Here is a 22,840-nt window from a genome sequence, read left to right on the forward strand (position 1 = left end):
GGAACCAAAACTCATTTTCAAATAATCCCGAAAGATCAGAAAATGAGATTTTTATATTTTAAGGATGTTTCATAAACCAATTTTTGGATAAGACCCTGTTTGGAATTTATTTTTAAATTCTAACATTCTCCTATAACATTTTCAGGTTTTGTTAAATCTAAATACCAGCACAATAGGTACACACCCATTTTAAATAATTTTGTAGAATTATTTAAACCCTCATTATTTAGGACATATGTACTGCTAATTAAAGGCAATAAGTGTTATAAATGGATTTATAAAAGCCAGACTTTGTTAATTTTAGAAGAATTTTTGAAAACCGTCCTTGGTGGGCACATAAGGCATAACACAAAAGCACTTTCCCGAGCGTAAACAAACAACGAACCACCCTTTTCAAAAACACTAATATAAATACGTTTATAGACGTATCATTTTATTGATCTTCATAAAATCACTTGACGACTCTGATTTTCAAATAAATAATCTTTTAGATTACTTATGTTTAATTAATTTAAAAGCGGGTTTTATTTAAATTGTTATTTTAGCACCCAAATTATTAAAATTTGAACAAATGATTAATTATTTTTACATAATTGATTTCTTACCGCTTCAAGTATTTTTTTTAAATCTTTTAAAAACTAAATGTTTTATTTTAAAGATGTTTGACACGCAAACTAAGGTTGAAACGCATCGAACCTCGAGTCAACCCGGCCGCGATATGATATTTCCCTCTCATATTGCCATGTGTCCGCCTTGTCGCGGCGCGTGATAAGTTATGGGACCTCGGAGGTAGAAAAATTGTTTTGGGGGTTATAGTAGTATTATTCACCAAGCTTCGCTACTTGTCTACATGTACTAGCATTTTTAATTTTTAATTTAAAGTTCACGACATAGATGCAAGCTCTAGGAACATAATTATACAAAACTAGACAAATGTTTAGGTTTGAATTACCTTTAGACACATGCTCTAGGATTGAATAAATAAATAAATAAATAAAGTGTAGAATAATACTCTTTTGAATGACTAAAAGCTTAAAATAGACTGTAATATGACAGACACGTGAGACATAGCGCGACAACCCTTTATCACGTGTGATGAAGCACCGAACCAATGATAGAATATCTAAAATGTGTTTAAATACGTAACATGTTTTTCTTTTTTTAATTTTTTGAGTAGTAAATTATGTGGCGACTCTAAAAAAGTCAAAGCTAGTCTAAATCGATGTTTTTAAATATACTTTAGTCAAACCTACTATTTTGGTTCCTCATCTCACTCGAGACTCGAGAGAAATGTGAGTTATGGGACGCGACTATCGAGTAACAAAAACCCCTTCTTGGGAAGACTCAATTTTTGGCGTTACAATCGGTTTAAAATATTAACTTACTAAATTAAAAATAAAATAAGATATTGATTCAACATTTTAACATTCTAAATGAAAAAAATACTGATTGAACGCGTTATTCGTGTTTTAAATGATAAAATAATAAGATATTTTGTTTACAAAATAAAATAAAAAAATAAAAGTTGAAATTATAATTTCGAGCTAAAAAATAGTATAATTGATAATTATAAATTGAAATTCTAATTCCAATTTAATTGTTAATTTTAATTGCTCTACCAAATTTAAGAATTGAAATTAAACTCAACTTTAATTTCATGATTACCGAATACAAAGATTTTCCTATAAAGATGTTTCAAAATCCAAACATATAAATTATTCTAAATTTAACTCACTAAGGGCAATGGTAAGAGTCGGTTTAAGAAACTAAAATGTCACGAGTTTAATTTTATTTAAAAATATTTTGAGTAAAACGAGATATGACTGTGAAATGTCAAATTAGTTCTCATTAATTCAAAATAAAATAAAATCATGAACTCATTTTGTATTGATGAGGCAAGACAATAACAATACACCAGAAACTTTTATTTTGAGACAATATTCCAACCTAAAAAATGTTCAATTTGTTAAAAAAATATTTTAACTCAATTATTAATAATTCTTAATATTTTATAAATTTAAATTGAAAGGGGAAGAATAGTAACTTATCCTATAACTACAACTTTCACTTATTTATCAAAAAATAATAATAAATAAAAAATAAAAAAATTAACTCATTCTAAAATGTAATCCTTCTAAAACCTACAAATTTATTTTAAAATTAAAAAAAAATATTTTCAAAATATTCATTTTTATACTAATTTTTTAAATATTTTCAATACAATTAATATATATGTATCAACCTTACAAATTAAATTTAAATATTTTTTTCATTAATTTAAAAAAAAATTATGATAAAATTAATTATAGATAAATAATTTATACACATAAAAAACAAATTAAACATCACTAAATAAATTAATTAATTTCGCAGTAGCTTTGTAACAAATTATTATTTTGTTATTTTTAGTTTTTTTTTTATAATATTGTTCGTTATTATAAATTTATGATATATAAAAAATATTAATAAAAATATATATAGAATAAAAACAAATAAATTAAACATATATATACCAAATTAAAATTAGTTTGAGTGAACCGTGTAAACATATTTGCGTTCTACCATTGATGAAAACTTACCTTATTTTGGGTGTGTGATTTGTGGGTTCTTGAGAATGTGATTTGGGCTTGGGTTTGAGAAATTATTAGACTTTTAGATATTTTTATAAATCTCTGACTCTCTATTAATCTCTTAACTCTTAAGATAACAAATTGTATTTTATAAATTTAATTTTATCAAATATTTAATTATAAAACGATACATAATTGTGGAATGTCAAGTTAGTTCTCTCTAATTTAAAAATAAAATAAAATAATGAAGTCACCTTGTATTGATGTGGTAAGACAATAACAATACACAAGAAACTTTCATTTTGAGACAATATTCCAACCTAAAATTTGTTCAATTTGTTAAAAAATCTTTTAACTCAATTATTAATAATTCTTAATATTTTATAAATTTAAATTGAGAGGGGAAGAATAGTATAACTATCACATTCGCTTATTTATAAAAAAATATATATATATATATATATATATATATATATATATATATATATAATTAACTCATTCTAAAATGTAATCCTTCTAAAACCTACAAATTTATTTTAAAAATAAAAAAAATATTTTCAGAATATTCATTTTTATACTAATTTTTTTTAACATTTTCAATACAAATATATATTTATCAACTTTACAAATTAAATTTAAATAATTTTTTCATTCATTTAAAATAAAAATTATAATAAAATTAATTATAAATAAATAATTTATACACATAAAAAACAAATTAAACATCACTAAATAAATTAATTAATTTCGTAGCAGCCTTGTAATAAATTATTATTTTGTATTGTAATAAAATTATTTTTGTTATTTTTAGTTATTTTTATAATATTGTTCATTATTATAAATTTATGATATATAAAAAATATTAAAAATAATATATATAGAATAAAAACAAATAAATTAAACATATATATACAAAATTAAAATTAGTTTGGATGAACAATGTAAACACATATTTGTGTTATACAATTGATGAAAATCTTGCCTTATTTTGGGTTTGTGATTTGTCGGTTGAAAGGAAAAACTCATTTTGAGAATGTGATTTGGGCTTGGGTTGGAGAAAGTATTAGACTTTTAGATATTTTTATAAATCTCTGATTCTCTATTAATCTCTTAACTCTTAAGATAACAAATTGTATTTTATAGATTTAATTTTATCAAGTATTTAATTATAAACTAAGATACACAATAATTTCATAAAAAAAAATGTTATTTTATTTGAAGAAACTAAATATTCAATTATAATTTAAACTTTTTAAATCTAATAATCCATCATCATTTAGAATAGGGCTGAACCAATCTAATATATATTATTTTTATTTTTATGTAAGGTGATTACTTTCTTAGTTTCCTATTTTCTTTAATCTAATATTTCTCTATCAAACTAAATATTCACTTTAGTTTTTCCCCAAATATTTTTTCAAACCTAACTTAATATAATATTATATTTTTACTAACAAAAATGATTTTGTAAATGCAAAGAAAAACATAAATAGATTGAAATGAATTAATTAATAAAAAAATGAATAAAATTAGCGAAAAATCTTAGGGGATGAAGAAGAAGAATTAGGGTTCTTGAAGGTAGCATGATCAGAGATCAATTGCTTTCTAAACATGGCTATGAATGATTCCACTCTCTCCTTCAGTTCTTCATCAGACAACCCTTTTATTTCTTCTTCTTCTTCTTCTCCTTCTCCTTCTTCTACAATTATTTTCTCTTTCTTCTCCATCTTCTTCATCTTCATCTTAATCTTATTATTATTCTGCGTTATTATTACATTCTCCCTCCGCCGCCGCTGTTCTATCTCCTCCTCATCAACTACTTCTTTGCTCTCCTCCTCCTCCTCCTCGGACGTCGTTGTCGTCGTCGTCTTCGTTGATGAGAATAGAACCGCCAATAACAAGAGATTTAGGGTAAGAAAGACATACACGCGCCACTGATCGATGGCGGCGCGTTGTATACACGCGGCCAAGACGGCCAATCCTGCTGTCAAGAACACAGCTTCAAGTTGTTGAGGGTTCTCTTCTTTCTTCTTCTTCTGCTCCATTAATAATGATGATGCCATGTGTGTGTGATCAATGGAACTCTCTCTACTTACTAGGGTGGGTTCGACCATCTATATATATATATAGGACCTTGTTTGATATGAGGGTTTAAGAGAACAAAAATATATCTTAAAATTTAAATAATTGGATTTTTGGGTTTTTGTTACAAATAAATAAATAATAATACCCTCAATTTTAATCATTCAGAAAAAAAAATTATAAAAATGGTTTTTAGATCAAAGATTAAGAAATGTCATTCTAACTTTTTTTTATGTTTAAACAAAATAAAAAAAAATTCAAGATTTAAAGGGTGTACCGAACTTAACCGGGTAAAATTTGTAAGTTTATTTGTTATTAAATCTTAATATATTTCATTCTGTTTTATTATACTAAGATAATGTATTAGTCTAATAAATTTAGCTTGTTTAAAAAAATAAGAGTTGAAAATTAAATTAAAAGCAAACAAGGTATTAGAAGATTAGATGGAGCAGGCTTTGCAGGGTTTGTAGGAGACAAAGACGACACTATGGCGTGCAATCTCTACACCAGCTTATCATTGCAACCAACATAGGGAGTTTAGGCTTCGTTTGATTAAAGTTCTACCAATTACAAATTATTTCGATTTTTTTAAAAATATATTAAATCTTTTTAATTCATTCAACAAAATACTAAAATAGAATTTATATTATAATTATATAAAAAATATTCAACCTATCCTCAAAATCAATATTTTTAAATAATCTTGGTTATAAACTTCAATCTCATCCCCTCTTCTAGCATAGCGGCAACAAGAGGTGAATATCTCCCGACCTCCATGAGGTCTTGGGTTTGAATCCGTCAGACGGTAAGTTCTGCGCTTGGTTAAATGATTAAGTGTGTTTGTGGGTTATGTACTTAACCCGCAGGAATTAATCGCACTCCATAGGAGGAGTAGCAGAACCCAACTATCTTAAAAAAAAAAAAAAAAAAAAAATCAATCCCAAAAGTTCTAAGAAGAGCATGTTTTGATCTTGAGTTTTTGTTAATTTTTTAAAAACTTTTCTATTATTTTAATTATCAATTAATTTATTATATTTTAAATATAAAATAATATTTTAATAATTTATTTTAAACAAATTTCATTAGCTCATTTTTTTATATATAAATTCATACAAATCCTACAAAAATAGACCTTGATTGGATAGAGGTTATTTTAATAATAAATGTATATACAATAGAATATATTTTAGTAATTAATTGAGTGATGTTATCCATTAGGAGAAGGTGTGAAATGATGTTTTTTGGATTTAGTTTACTGAAATAACTCACATCGAATAAGGCCTAAGATAAAACAAGACCTAAAAAACAAGTTAATAAAATGAATCAAACATACCTTAGTGGATAAGAGGAGCAATTCTGGTTGGTATGAGTGCCTTTTTTCTTGTCATGCTCATCTTTTATAAGCTTAGGCGTGCCCTGTCTCCTTCTATCTGTTTTTACTTTTTAGGTTCAATCATTTTGTTACTTCTATGTCATTTTGAAAATTGATTTTTATTATTAATGAATCAAAATTATTTATATATATGGTAGTTTGTATTTTTACATTGGACAGATTTAGTGCTATAAATTCAAAAGTTTCAAAATAAATTAATAAATTTTATGTTTCCTTTTTAAATAAGGAAATGTTCCATTACAAATATTTGAAAAGGTGGAAAACAAAATGATGGACTCAGCCTCAGCGGAAATGTTAATGTCCCCAAAAGAATAAAGCCAGGTATTAGATGTTAGAATCAGAATACATTTTTTTAGATTTTTTTTTTTACTTTGATCTTATTTTAGAGTTTGTTCTGACATTTTAAAATAAATCTTGAATTATTTTAAAAAAGTGTTAATTGATCTTGGTTTTGAGAAATTAGATTTTTTTTTTATTTTTGAATTTAAAAGAAAATTAATATATAATAATAATAATTTTTTTAAGAAATGAAATATATTTTAATTAACGAATTAAGTGATTAATTGATAAAAAAAAAATAATTAAATGATGTGTTTTATTTAGTGAAGTTCAAGTGATGATAGTCTATGCCTAATTAACCAAAGACACTAATTCGATTTTAAATATAACTAAAATAGTAAAAAAATATATGTTAACAAATTTAATAATATTTTTTCTTTTAAATTTAGTTCAAAGATTTTCTAAATAAAGACATAAATTTGACCTCAACTTTATAAATATTCAATTTAGGACTTTAGTTTGAATGCATATTTTTTGCAATTCCCTTTAAAGACCGAGATCTTTGCAATTATTCTTTGTAATGTGCATGAATACAATGCAGTTGTAAAAAAAATGAACAAGCTAGTTGGCCGTCTTAGTAATGAAACAATGAATCATGCTTTGAGTTGATATAGCATAATGTGACACTTAAGATCTAGATGATTTGTTTGTTGATGGAATACAATTTTTTTTTTTTTTTTTTATGTTATTGCTAATTCTAAACTTAGAAGAGAAAATTGTTGGCACATGTAAAAATAAAAATAAAAACTCACAAGAACTTGGAAATTTTTTATATCAGAATTTCAAAAAATACCATACAAATTATTTTCTTTACTTTTTTTATTTATACGAATAAAAAAAACTCTTAATCTACTAATTTAATCAAACTTATAGTATACCTTTCATTTCCCTTATTAATGCAGACCTCCCATTTACCACATCATTGCAAATATTATTTTCCTCATTATTGTATACGTTTCATTTTTTTAGCAGTCAGACTCGTAATGCAATATTATCCCTCTTAGTCCTGGTTTGGTTCGAGATCACGGACACCAAACATGTGTTGCATCATCACCAGTTTTATTCCCTCTAGATAGAGCCCAACTTATTATATTCGGATACAAATATTCATTTCCATTCTAATCTTGATATAGTTTAGCTATTCTTTGACTCTCCTATAGATTATATTCTTTACATCTTCCTACTAGGATAGATATTCAAACAACAAACTACCTACCTTAGATAGTTGGCAGCTCCGCATTGGCAAGGCACCCAATCTCTCTTTTATGGGCAGTTTCCTTCGGGCTTAGGAGTAGTAAAGGCATGCCTTAAGGCAGCTCGTGACCGTATCATAGTGGCAGTTTAGTAAATATGAACTTGTATAATTGGGCTTTAGGTCCCCAAGAACCAGTATGATTGAGCTCAACTTTTGATCTTTCCTTTTGGGAAGCCCATATATGCATTAGGATCTACCTTGAGGGTCTGCAAGAGAAGAGTCATGAAGGCAAGTGTCCAAGCAAAGACTTGTCTCTCCATTCCCTCGACGCTGATATGGTCCTGTAAAATGCAGCATCTGAATGTTTTCTTCCTCAATTAGCATTGAGAAAGAAGATGATTCTTGGAGTTAGATTTTAGGGCACTTAGAGTTGGTGTTTCTGAGTTGCTTTAACTTGGATTTCCTTGAACTGATCATGACTACACAAGCCATGACTAGCTCTTACTGATTGTATTTCTACCATGGAAGAAAATCCAGGTTATGACTACATAAAATTTACAGCCATTTTGGATTGAAAGAAGCCATAATAATAACATGATCTTCTGATAATAAAGTAGGATTGAACAAAGTGTATATTGATTTGTCTAACATCTTATACTCTTATACACTGATGATTGAATTGAACTATACTGCCATTGATACAATCTCATATATAGACTATATATTAAATACAAAACGCTATTAAACTAAAAATCGTGAAGACGATTCAGAGAAGAAGAAACATTGGTATATAATCATAAGTATTCATTTCAAATCAAACTGCATAGATTTCTATGAATCAGACTACAAATCAGCATTATATGTATACAATTGAACGATAGAACACCTAGATCGAGAAAGTATACCTTGGAATCGATCATATGTTTCAATACTCGAGCAGTCGTCTCCTTCGCCGGAATCAGTTTTCCGTCGTCGGCGCAAGCTTTTCTTCAACGCCGTTAATTTCTTTTCTATAGCTAAAATGAAGAAACAGTACATAATAATTCAATAAAACCTCTTTTGTTTTTCTTATGTGCTAATTTGTCACCTCAGCTTTTATTTGTGTTAAATATTCCCCTTAATAATATTCCTCTAATATTACTCCTTAAACATAAAAACAAAATTAGAAATTTACAATTTCTTCATCTACTTCTTTACGCAAGGAATATTTTTATTGGTTTGGTTAAAGAAAAGACAATGAATATAACCATTTATAAAACTTAATCATTAATAATCAATGATATTCGATCATGTATGCAAGTATGCAACAATCACTGGAGACCCTTTTCGGTTGTTAAACATTAATTATTAATAGTAGTGAAGACATGATATTTATCGCGATTTTGTAATATATAAAGAACGACAATATATTTATCATTATTGTTGAGCCAAATTGTGTGCGATAAAGTCGACCTCGAGTTTTTGATGACAAACATAGAAAAACGTGAATTTTAACTGCTATTATTTTTTTAATAAAATTATAGTTTTATCATCTTCGATCAACTACTAAATTAGATTTGTTTTGTTTTAAAAAATTAATAATATATTATTTATTTTATTAAATGGACGGTCATGAAAACTTGAAATTGAGCTTGTTGGGCTTACCCTGGAATGCATTAACCTACCATGGCTAATAGTCTTTGACATCATAATCATAACTATGTGAGGTAACATTCAATATTATTTTGAAACATTGATTCATTTTTATTCCTTATTATATAATTCACTTTTTTAAAACATGATTAACAGATTAGTTGAAAAGTGTTCATCTAGAATTCTATAAAAAAAAAAATGTTAAACGTTTATTCTAACTTGTATTTATCTGAAATTGTCATATTTATTCATATCCTTACCCATTAATAGCAACAATATTTTTATTACTACCCACTATAACTATTTGGTAAAAAAGAATCAATAAAGTGTTCAACAAATGTGTTACTTAAACTCATTTATACTAATCTTGCATGATGTCGTGTAAGGCACAAATATCATTAGATTCATTACAAATTTTAATTGTGTTGATGTTTACTGTATTTATTTTGTCGCGTCATTTTAATGTGTATTTATTATATATAGTAAATGTAATGTGACTTGTGTTCTTTTAGTAATGCTACAATGTATCAAATTATAAATCCTAATGATAGTAAATGTGACATAATATTTTTCCTGAAAGTTACAAAATCCTTTTATTTTTTGAATTAAGGAGAGGACGCCCAACGTCATGGTCTTCCGCTTCCATTAAAAAAATTTCCACCGAATAACTCTGATGGGCTGATAAATTTAATTAATTAGAATTTTTACGAAGAGTTCAAAATCTTGATAGTACTCGCTAAAATTCACTTCAATATAAGTTTCGACATAAATGATGAAAAGCTACAAACAAAGCTAAAAAAGTAAAAATAAAATCAAACAATAATCTCTTAAGGCACAAACATCAAGATCATCACAAATTTTTGAACCCCTAACTTATTTGGTTTTAGTTTACCCCCACTATATATAATTTGTAGGTCTTTCTTCAACATTTTTACTCATAGCTTTTTCACCAATCTTGTCGATATAGTTTTCATTTGTTGTTTAATATATTTTATTGTCATTATATTTCGAAAAAGACCTTTGAGAATCATCCATGTTTTAGCATGCCATTCACCATTTGTATATATCTCACTTTCTCATAGACTTTAGAAGAACCATAATGAACCAACCACACTCCAAGTTCCTCATCACAAACATGATAAGGTCATTAGAAATATTTTTATCCAAATTTGTAGGAACTAGGAACCCGCCGCTCTTAAAACATGTGAAAAGCTACAAAATTTACTTTATCTGTCTAGACTTATAATTTAGTGGTAGAGTATAAGAATTCAAGTACACGAAAGCTTTGAGTCTTCCCACTCGAACTATTTAAAAAAAGAACTAAGTATTCTCTTAATTATTCTAGCTATTAGTGCACACCCATGTAAAATATATCTTTGTACAATACAGCGACACGCAAATCATCTTAACTTCTTTCAAATCGATCGATCACATCGCTTTAAGCTTTATCGGGCGGTTGTCTAAATTTCACCGTTCTTCTAAAGAATTAAAAGAACAATATATTGACATGATTGTACAACAAGTAATATATAAAACATTAAATTTGAAATTCACCTGTTGTGTATAGGATTAGCTCCAGAAGGCACTCTTCTCTTGCTAACGCTAACGAAATTAATCGAATTAGCGTTTAATAATTCCGCCTTGGGCGTGTGATATTCAATTGCGTCGAGTTTCAAGGGATCATTCAAGGGATGCATAAACCCTAGAGAAAAGATCAAGCAGCAAAGCCCAATGAAGAACACTATTCTAATGACTAAAGGCAATAACATTTTACTCAATTTGTGAGCCAATTCAGTATGTAGTATTTGAAGGGTTACACTTAGCTTGAGATGTGTTTGGACAGACTTATAATAGTGAAGGATCAACTGAGAGACATAGAAAAACTAGCTAAGGATGATGTTCCCTTGTTCCTTAACAAATATATCTTTTCATTGGGTCCATGTACTCAAGAATAGATATTATAAGTTGATATTGTTTAATAATCATTTATATCTTATTTATTATGTATTCTCATAATAAAGATAAATTATTTATTAAAATATAAAATTTATAACTTAATTTATTTGAAAGAAATACTATTTATTTATCAAGTTGGCCAAATGTATCAAATTTACACATGTATTAAGATACTTATGTTTATACTAATTTTGTAAGAGTGTTATATTTATCAAAATAAACGGCATTGATCATATGGTGTTAATTTTAAATATTTTTTCAGTTCTTTCTTACTTTTGAGTAAACTGTTATTTTCGAAACTCATTTTTAAAATGTTTAAATCAGTCTAAACTCAATTTTTATTTTTGAAATCTTTGAATCAAATCTTTATTAGAAGCATTCAAGATCAACACATACAAATCTGATAAATAGTTTGTTCAAATTTGAATCATTTGCCGGAAATAATGAGATTCCTCTCCGGCGAGATTGAAAGGGTTGGCAAGTCGCCTTCTGATCCGTCTGGATTCCAACTTTTTAGTTTTTACAATGGAATGCGATAAATAACGTAAACAATAGAGAAAGAACACAAATTTAACATTATTATCAAGATAAATTTGGTTACATCTACTCAAAAAAGGAGATCAAAAATAGAAATTACATAAAGATAGTTTAGAGTTTATATAACACTTGGTCTCTTAAAATTTTAACAGAAACAGAACCGAGACTGGAGTGAAAACAATACTCTCAAGACAAAGACTTCAGTTTTCTAATGTATTCAGTTGCACATTTAATAAGTCTTAACTAGGTCAACACAAATATCTTGTCGAAAATCCTCCAATTTTCCTAATGGTATTATCCTAACAAAAGATTATATTTATTTTTGTTTTAATTTTATTTTCTTATAGTAAAATTATATTCAATATTCTCTTTCTCATCAAACATTTAAAGCAATTCAACACTAATATTTTAAGAACAGTATTTCGACTTGAAGTTTTATTATTAAATTAATTTTTTAGAAACTAATTATTTAGGAATCTTTGTTACATCGTGAAGTGCGGGGATGTGAAAGACAAACTTATGAAGATATGAAAAAACTAAACATTTTTCGTTATTTTGATAAATATAACCATAAATCTTAAACCTTAAGCCCTAAATGAATATAGTGTTGAAAAACATGTACAAAAGAAAGACAATCTTACAAATTAAACAATATATTAGTTTTCACTTGAAAAATGATGAGAAATTAATATGGAAACATTATTATATATCTTGATAGTGTGACTTGAGAAAGAAGGCAATGGAATTGTATATTGTAAATGATTTGATCCACCTTTCCTTGCGCAATATAGGGAGTAGAATCTATGTGTTGGACCCGCCTCCTTTCTCTTTTGTACGGTTAGTGGGAGGCACTCAAAGAGGAAAGAAACTGTCAAGCCGCGTGGTGGTGGTGGTGGCAAGTGAATACAAAAAGTTAGCTTTTCAAACATCATTCATTCTAATTAATTCATTCAACCCTTTCTTTCTAAGCATCATCCATTCTTGTCCCCATGTCCCCAACTTTATGCCATCATTCTTTCAACATTGTCTTTCATTTTCTAATTAGTTACTTCCACTTTTTTAGTCCTTGATCAAACCAAAAAAGAACAACTAATTAAGAACAACCTCACTTGATCACTTAAACTCTAAATCCAATCACTTGAGCTATCTTATTGACTTTCTTGCCAATCACCATATTCAACACTCTTGGTAATTGAGTCACACCTCACACCCTTTTCGAAGAGACTTCCCAAAACTGTCAGGTCTAGAAGAAGTGCATATTCCCGCCTCTCTAAGGTTTTGAGTTCGAGTCCGTTAGACAACAAGTTATGCGTATTTGCAAGCTACGTCCTTAACCAGCGGAATTGGTTGATCTTGGTTGAACTTATAATTTTTTAACTTATTAGAGAGACATTCATTTTAGTATTAATATCTTAATTTTTTTTATAATTTTTTTTCTTAAAATGAAATTTCTAGAATAATTAGTGAGCTAATATAATAGTATATACTATAGGGAGAGAGGCAGACAAGTTATGGACTATGACCCAAAAAAATGTATTATTAATTAATAAATATGAATCAATTAAATATTTTTCTTTCAATTATATTAATATTTTTAATAAATATTAAGAAAGTTTTTTTATATATATATATATTGTATTTATGTGTTAAAGTTTTTAATTATTATAATATTTTTAATTTTATGGATCACAATTTCTTTTTTTAATTGGCCTCCATTTATTATGGCCTGTATGTACATAATATATATTTTGTTAATAGTTATTGTATAATTAGAAAAAAGAAGAAGCTAATTTATAAAACAAACAAGTCCTTAAAAAAAATCGATTCAAATAAAAAGAAAATTATAAAACTAACGGGTCACTCAAGAAATTGGTTCATTGTAATTAATCGGGTCTGAAAATCGGTTCGGGTATATCGATTCGAAACCATAACTTTGGGTCACTTACATAAATCTTATTGAACATAATTAGTCTCCCACTTCAAAAGCGGCATAAGTAATAAGTGTTTTTCTCTGATTTGTCCCAATTTCTTTATAATAACAATTCTATTCAAAAATTTATATAAAAAATAAAATGATTTTTTTAATATTTGATATAAATAATGTGATTAATCATCATTTAGTGAAATTTTGACATTATTTTATTGTCTAAATAAAATTGTTAGGTATTTTTATGATACGAAGTAGAGATGTTTAAAGTTTAAACTTAATAACAAAACAGTACCAAACAAGTGATCCTAGAATAGCACTAAATTGAAAATTGTTGTTACTTATTTTTACCATTAAATTTGTATTTGAACGAAATTTTATTTTACTATTAAATTTGTATTTGAATGGAATGAATTAAAATTTGTTTAAAAAAAATACTTAATGTTTTTAAATAATTCAAATATCCATTTTAAAAAGCAATCACTAGGCAAATTTTCGGGTTTAGGGGATCCGAACCAGACCCAAATTTGCCCAGAAAAAATCGGGTATTTAAATTACCCGTAATATTTTTACTTTTTTAACATATTTTTATTAGTTATACATAATTTGAATCAATTTTAAAAAATAGCTTTTTTTAACTTAATTTTAAACCATTTAATAATACATAAAAAATCAATTTATATTAAGATTTTATTTTATTATTTAATAAAAATATATAAAATATTATATTAATTAAAATAAAAATAAAACCACCTTAAATTATATCATATAAAAATAAATAATATTTATAAAAAAAACCTAATATTAATAATTAAAAATTAATTCTTTGATTCATTATATTTTTTCTTTTACCTCCTCTCCTTTCCAATCAGAATTGTCCTCCCTGTGTTCCTTCTCACATGGAGGAGGAAAAACGTAAATATATATAAATATATATATACAGTTCAGATCTTCTGCTACCGATTGCCGTGTTCCCCTGTGGCGGACCAATCAGATTGCAGCATTATTAATTTAATAATAAATCAATCTGGGCAGGAGACGGAGGGAGGGAGAATCCGGAATCCGGGTTTAGGCCCGGGTTCACACAAGACGCCGTTAACGGAAGCGCCCGTTAACGCCCGGAAATAATATAATATTCAGATAATACCCAGATAAGATATCTTCGCTTTGATCTACACGCCCGTTGCCATGACCCTCATGTAAACCCCGCATACCCACCCATGAGAAGAACGCCTGCCGTTCGTGAAAATACACTTACACTTCCATGTGAAGACCGAATTGACAGTCAGATTTTCTTTAAGTTTATTAAATATTAATTTAATTTATTAAATAACACAGGCAGCGATATAATATTCGCTTCAAGTAATTCCATCTTTTATTTTCTTGGATTTTTTATTTACTTTTTTTATTTAATTTTTTTTTGCCTCGAGACTCTCTGGAGCGAAGATATATTTGCTTCAATTAATTTTAATAAAAACCCCATGTAAAACCCCCCTACCCACACATGTAAAGACCGCTTGACTACCATGTAAAGACACTTACCCGTTTATGTGAAGACCAAAATGACATGGATTTTATATTTCCGTTTATTAAATATAAATACAATTAATTGAAGATGACATGCAGTAACCGAACAAATCTTCGCCTCAATTACCGGCTAGTTTTTTTTTCCTATTTTTTTTTTATTTCATTTTTTTTGCCTCGAGACTCTCTGGAGCGAAGATCTCTTTGCTTCAATTAATTTTAATAAAAACCCCATGTAAATCCCCCCTACCCACACATGTAAAGACCGCTTGAATACCATGTAAAGACACTTACCCGTTTATGTGAAGACGAAAATTACATGGATTTTATATTTCCGTTTATTAAATATAAATACAATTAATTGAAGATGACATGCAGCAACCGAACAAATCTTCGCCTCAATTACCGGCTATTTTTTTTTTCCTATTTTTTTTTATTTCATTTTTTTTGCCTCGAGACTCTCTGGAGCGAAGATCTCTTTGCTTCAATTAATTTTAATAAAAACCCCATGTAAATCCCCCCTACCCACACATGTAAAGACCGCTTGAATACCATGTAAAGACACTTACCCGTTTATGTGAAGACCAAAATTACATGGATTTTATATTTCCGTTTTTTAAATATTAATTCAATTAATTGAAGATGACATGCAGCAACCGAATAAATCTTCGCCTCAATTACCGGCTAGTTTTTTTTTCCTATTTTTTTTTATTTCATTTTTTTTTGCCTCGAGACTCTCTGGAGCGAAGATATATTTGCTTCAATTAATTCATTACTTTTTTTTCTTTATTTCAATTTTTTCGCTGGAAAAGAACATTTGTTCGCCTAGACCATGTTCCATGTAAAATGGATTGAATAGTCGCTTCTCGAGAGAACACTTATTCGCCCCTGGTCCCTGTGTCATGTTACATGGAATGAATAGTCGCTTTTCGAAAGAAGACATGTTCGCCCCGGTTACATGAATATATATACCCCCTAATATGATTATTTTATTATCATTTCCGCCCGATTCATCTCTCTCTCTTCCTGCCTCCTTTTCACGGCGATTCGTAACCGGCTCCCCGTCGACCGAACCTGAATCCACATCTTTACGACTCCTCAATGGTACGTATTCCTGACTAGTAGCTTTTAATATTTAGGATTATGGAACTACTACACTAGATTCTGTTATGTGATGTTGTTGTCTCTTTAATCTTTTGGAAACCCTACTCTGAAAATGTTACCTTGACTGTAAATCAATGTTTTTTTCATGCACGTGCAGGCTGCCTCAGCATCCGTCCAAAACTTTGGCAAAGATTGGATTTTATGCCCAAATCAATTAAGAAGTGAAGAGATAGTACTCTTCGTTACATTTCTCCCTTTTTTTTCCATATTGTTTAAGTTTTCATCCTGTTTAACTGAAATATTTATGATTGTTCTTAAACAGCACTTGATGCAACAATATGCTAACACATGTGGTGCCACGGTGTCAATGAGGTGGCGAGACGATGTTACCCACGTCATAGCATCCACCGATTCTAATGGTGGATGCGGTCGCACTATCAAAGTATTGAAGGGCATATTGAACGGGAGTTGGGTCCTTACCATTGATTGTGAGACTCTGTTATTCTTAACCCTTTACTGTTAACTCAATATTCATTTTCACATATATGAAACTAAAAACACCTATTGCTTTTATACAGGGATAAAATCATCAATCAGATTTAACTGTTACGTGGACGAGGAACCATACGAGGTGCAGCGAGATAATCATGGGACTGTGGGCGGTCCAAGAGCTGGCAGAATGCGTTATTTGAACAATGTAAGTTTTGTCTTATTCCCTCCTCCATATGATATTCAATTGTCCATCATTACTAATAATGTATTGTATTTTCTTTCAGCTGCCCAAACTCTTCGACAGTTACACCTTCATATTTGCAGGGGAATTCATCACGGCTTACAAACTTGATCTTATGGGGTTTGTAATTGCTGGAGGAGGTACAACTAAAGAAATGGAGAATCCATTTGTCGAGCCCGAGGACGACAAAACTATAGTTGTATACGACAAGTCTAGGCACGATGTTAATGAACTTGTTTGGGTATTTGAGGCAGAGAATCCTCTGAAGACATATTTGGATGTGTTTGGTGTTCCTCACACAAGCTTGCTAGAATCCATTGCTGCTTGTGATTTGCAGCCTTTGTTTTTGTAATAGACATGTGTTGGTTTAATTTGTTACTTAATATTTGAATATTTTGCATTCTTGAAAATTCAATGTCATATTTGATTTCAGAATTATGTTTTTTGTTCTTCGAATTGTTTTTTTTTAAACATCAGCCTTATATTTAACTAAATCTTGAAACATTAACAAATACTGTATAAATTGAAGTATAAATTTGATAAATAATTAATATTTTTTAAAACTACTGTCAAAATAATATTTGTAAAACAATTGTCAAAACAATAATGTGAAGAAATCTTCGCTTACTGATTGATTGATTGATTTATTAATTTAATTTCATAATAATTTTTGTCATTTAATTATTAAAATGAAATAAATTTTTTAACAAGTCACCTCACCGCCACCTAACACCTGCCACCTTTTCATTAAATGCTGAATGCAGCAAGCCATGCTGCTAAGCTAGACAACTTTGTACTCTTCTCTCTCTCTACTGTACGACCATTTCTTCGCCGGAGTTATACTACATTGTCTACCATCGACCTCTCCTTCGCCGGAGACTTCATTATAATATCAATCCGTCTTCCTAAATTATAAAATGGTTTGTTTTTGAATGTCATCTATACCTCCTTTACTTTTCTTCCCAACATTTTCTATGTTTTTTCAATCATCGACATGAAAAGGTCATGTTCTTTTTTATTATCAGGAAGGAATACGTATCAGCGAGAATGATATGGACGAGAATGATATTATTGATTTAAGGTAACATTTTTTAACTTCTCCAATTTTTGTAGTGCACATGTAAGCGAAGATCTCTTCACTACTATATTATGAGATAATATCTTATGAAGCGAAACTATATTCGCCTAATATTACAATCTTCATACTGTTGAAGTGAAGCATTCTTCGCTTATATTGTTTTCATTTTCCAATAATCTACAAACCTTTATTTTCCACTTGTTCAAACTGAACAGCGAATCTGCTACTTGTCGTCGTCAATTGAATTTCGATGGAAACGGCCAACCTTTGGAGGACATCGAATCCAACTTAATTCCACTTTTAGGTAGAGAATTTGAGAGTGAAGAAGAAGGCTACGTATTCTACTTAGCATACGCTAAACTAATAGGATTTGGTATAAGGCGCAGTTCAAAACATGTAGACAAGGAGGGTAAAATACTGGATAGAGTTTTTTGTTGTAGTGCACAGGGTGAACGGGGAAAGGACAAACGTGATGTCTATGTGAAACGTAGACGTTCTGTGACTCGGTTCTGTTGTGAAGCGAAATTGAGGATAAAGCGTGCAGACAATGGAAAGTTCCAAGTGGTAAATTTTATTAGTGATCATAGTCATCCTCTTGCAAGTCCAAAGAAAACTCACCTGTATAGATGCCATAGGAATATTTCTGCAGTTGCAGGCTTACATATCGAGATGGCCACTAACGTGGGAATTCCTCCTAAGTCATCACATGCTCTAATGTCTAAACAAATCGGTGGAAGGGAGAATCTAGGTTTTCTTCCTGAGGATTACAAAAATTACCTGCGCACGAAAAGAACCAGAGAGTGTAATTTTGGGGAAACAGGGGGTGTATTAGAGTATTTGCAGAACAAACAATCCAATGATCCTGGTTTTTATAATGCTTTTCAACTTGATGCGGACGATTTGATAACGAATATTTTTTGGTGTGATTCCAACATGTGGTCCGATTATTCATACTTCGGAGACGTGGTCAGTTTTGACACCACATACAAGAAGAATAATGAAGGTCGTCCAGTTGCGCTTTTTGTAGGTGTCAATCATCACAAACAATCAATTCTTTTTGGAGCAGCTCTATTATACGATGAAACTGCGATGACTTTTGATTGGTTGTTTGAGACTTTCACCAAAGCTATGCATGGGAAAAAACCAAAAACCATTCTTACAGATCAAGACGCGGCCATGGCTAAGGCCTTGGCGTCTCAATGGCCCGAAACAAATCATCGTCTCTGTATTTGGCACATATTTCAAAATGCAGCCATACATCTTAGCTCGGTGTTCCATAATTTCAGAGATTTTTCTAAGGATTTTTCTTCGTGTATATATGATTTTGAAGAAGAGATAGAGTTTGTTGAAGCTTGGAATCAAATGTTGACAAACTACGGGCTTGAAAACAACGATTGGTTGAAACGCATGTTTAGCATCAGGCGAAAGTGGGCATTAGTGTATGGACGACAAATGTTTTGTGCTGATATGACGACAACACAGAGAAGTGAGAGTATGAACAGTATGTTGAAAAGTTACTGCTCCTACAAACACAAGTTTTTAGAATTTTTCAAACACTTTGAAAGACTACTTGATGAAAGAAGATATGATGTGTTGAAGGCTGATTTCAAATCAATTACCAGCCAACCAAGTCTTAACTATCCAGTTTTGATCTTAAAGGATGCCTGCAAAGTTTACACCCCAGAGGTCTTTAAGTGCTTTGAACAACAATGGTTTATGTCGCATGATTGTGGTGTTGAAATGTTAGAGGATGTTGACACACACAGAAAATACAAGGTAACACCCCACACTAGGAGATGCTCTCATACAGTTACAGTTCATAAGAATGACGATAAGAATATCGAGTGTAGCTGCTGTAAATTTGAATTTGGAGGGATTTTGTGTGCTCACATCCTAAAGATTTTCACAACGATTGACGTGTTGAAGATTCCTCCGGCGTTGATATTGAAGAGGTGGACAAGAACAGCCAAAGATGGAGTATTTGGAACTGATCCAATCGTGGACAGTACTAATGTTGATCCGAGTGAGCTTCATAACATAAGATACAGAGATTTGTGTGGGTTGTCCATGCATTTATTTAACAAGGCAGCCGAAAGAGATGACACTTACAATCATGTCAAAGAAATCATGCTGAGCCAGTGCACGTTTGTGGATAAAAAATTGCAGGAGAGTTTAAATATGCAAACTCCACCAACCGGTTTATCACGTTCGGCCGAGGGTGCCCCTGTGCAAGCAAAAGGAATGAAAACTAAGAAGCCAACAAAGTCGGGTAAGAGAAGGAAAGGTGGACTGGAGAAGAACTCAAGAAAACGAAAATCAACAAGAATAACTAGTGAATCACATATTCCGGTATGAAATTGCTGACTTACCCTTCTTTACTAATAATTGTGTTATTAATATTCATATAATAACATACTTTTAAATAAATTTGATCTTCCTTTCCAGCCATCAAGTGCAATGCCAACGACAACTCCTCAGTTCTCAACTCCTCAACAATGGGACGAAAGTTTCAGCATGGACGCCAATACTCCGTTCACTGTTCTTTTGTCATCTCAACTATCGAATTCCAGTTTCATGTGAAATCTGATATGTATATAGTATTGTATGTAGGTTGGATTTGAAACAAACAATAAGGTCGAATGTATGCATGCGAAGTTTTATGAAATACCAAATGAATGACCACACTAATTCATTTCTAAAAAATTACAAACACCTATATGAATCGAATATTTATTCGCCCCAAGTCAACTAATATTAAGTATCCTTTTAGTTGCAAATTGAATAAATGAAACATAATACTGAGGCGAAGATGTTTTCGCTTGAACCTAACCATCTTTGTCTGATGAAATTGATCTTTATGTTGAAACTGGTATTTACATGTCGTGGTAAGTGCAGTGACATGACAAGTCATCCCGCTTCTCATGGATGAGATGGTGGCTTTACATTATCAGTAACGTGAGGCGAATATGTATTCGCTTCATCGAAAATATGTATTAGAGGCGAATATTTATTCTCTTCATATTTCTTTCATGAAATTAGAGGCTTCACATACATATTTTATGAAGAGAAGGTGTTTGAAGCGAATATTTATGCGGCTCATGTTTATTTCACTTAATTTATTCATTTAACACATAATTGAACAAGTATTTGAAAATCAAATTTCATAAAAAACACACTTCATGTATACACGTTCATAAGTGTGAGGATGTGAAGTAACAATTTTTTAGAATTGAAATTACACAACATATTCTTTATTGTAACAATAAATCATTACAATTATAGGAATAGTTTAATTACCCCATCTGTCTATGAGTACATTATTGTACTCATGTGAACTAAAATTCTTTGTAAAATTTAATTACACATTATGTATACAGTTCCTAATTCATTGACTTATCCATTTACGGCAGGAATTGTAGACCTCGCTCCTGGCCTTGTTGAGCTCCGAGCCAATGACACGCCAACAGTATTCCATCCTCAATGTCCTTATTTGGTTCCTTACATTTCTTTTAACTCCAAAGCCAGTTTTCCACCCCTTCACCTCACCTTCATACGTCTCCATGTGTCTCATGCAAAAAATGCCGCAGTCAGTGTAATTCTTTGAATCCTGCCATGGCAATTTCAGACATATCTTTTCCAAACCGCCATACTTTTTAGCAAGAACGGGGTCTACGTCGTTCATATATTGTTGAATGTAGTCATCCTGATACATCATTACAAACAACATTATGTAATGTATTTTAGTGCTACTAGAATTCCAAAATTGAACTGTTTTAAATTTTAATTGTAGTGTCATACCAAGATTTGTGCATTCTTATATCTTCTTTCGAAGGGCGATTGCATAGGTGACTCCCGGTTATCAATTACTTGAAATTGCCTTTGTATGAAGTTATAGCAAACAAGGTAGAAATGTCTGTCATCAATGATTGGGAAAAACAACTGTGGATAGAATTAGAAAAGATTAGATTTGAACTGAGTGGTAAATGATATTATAAGGTATGACAGCCAGAGATGTACTTACGAGGTCCACTTCCCAGAGGTCCATTTTTGAAATTTGGAAAGCACGACCTTCTAGACAGAACCTGTCATTGAATTTTTCTCGCGTAGTTATCCCACCTTCACGAAAAATCTGTTTACAGCAGTCTTTAGTCTCACAAGAATAACATAATTGATAAATAACAGTGCTAGTACAACTTACGGTGAGCACGGTTGTGTAGAAAATCTTCTTGTAACGAGATTTGACATTTTTCCTACAAAGGTTGTGCAAAATGTATGACCAAACATCAATAATCATACTGTCTACCCAGGTTTCATTAGCCATTGTGAGCATGTCCCCGCGCGTCACGTGTAGACATAGGTGTTCCGCAATAAATAACATTTCACTGCATGAAAACAGCAAAACATTTTTCAAGATGGTGTGCAATTCCTATTTTTTATGATGGAAAAAAGCATTTGCAGCAAACATTACCTTGGATCAAGTCCTCCAGCAAATACGAAACCCACAAAAATCTTCTGAAAGTTTGTTAGTTTCTTGTCATCCCTAAACATTTTATTGAATTGTGGTGTTTTCAAAGCTGTAGGCAATTCCAATGCTTTAACCCATTCTGTCGTTCGCATGTTTGGACGAGAAGAGCCAGTTTGAAGTGGCGGTAGTACACTGGAGATGCCTTCTTCCGGTTCATTCTTTACTATCTCCAAAGAATAGGCGGTGTGAAATGGCGTTAGTAGACTGGAGATGTCTTCTTCAGGTTCATTCTTTACTGTCTCCAA

General features: G+C 30.2%; 1 protein-coding gene across 1 annotated transcript; it reads right to left on the bottom strand.

The window, feature by feature from the left end:
- Nucleotides 1–4,099: 4,099 nt before the first annotated feature.
- LOC124934722 lies at nt 4,100–4,647 on the bottom strand. Its single transcript, XM_047475233.1, has one exon. It carries the CDS (start codon nt 4,631–4,633, stop codon nt 4,100–4,102), a length of 534 nt encoding a protein of 177 aa, XP_047331189.1. The 5' UTR covers nt 4,634–4,647.
- Between the last annotated feature and the right edge of the window lie 18,193 nt (nt 4,648–22,840).

The sequence above is a fragment of the Impatiens glandulifera genome, chromosome 4, assembly GCF_907164915.1.
Source record: "Impatiens glandulifera chromosome 4, dImpGla2.1, whole genome shotgun sequence".
NCBI classification, from domain to species: domain Eukaryota; kingdom Viridiplantae; phylum Streptophyta; class Magnoliopsida; order Ericales; family Balsaminaceae; genus Impatiens; species Impatiens glandulifera.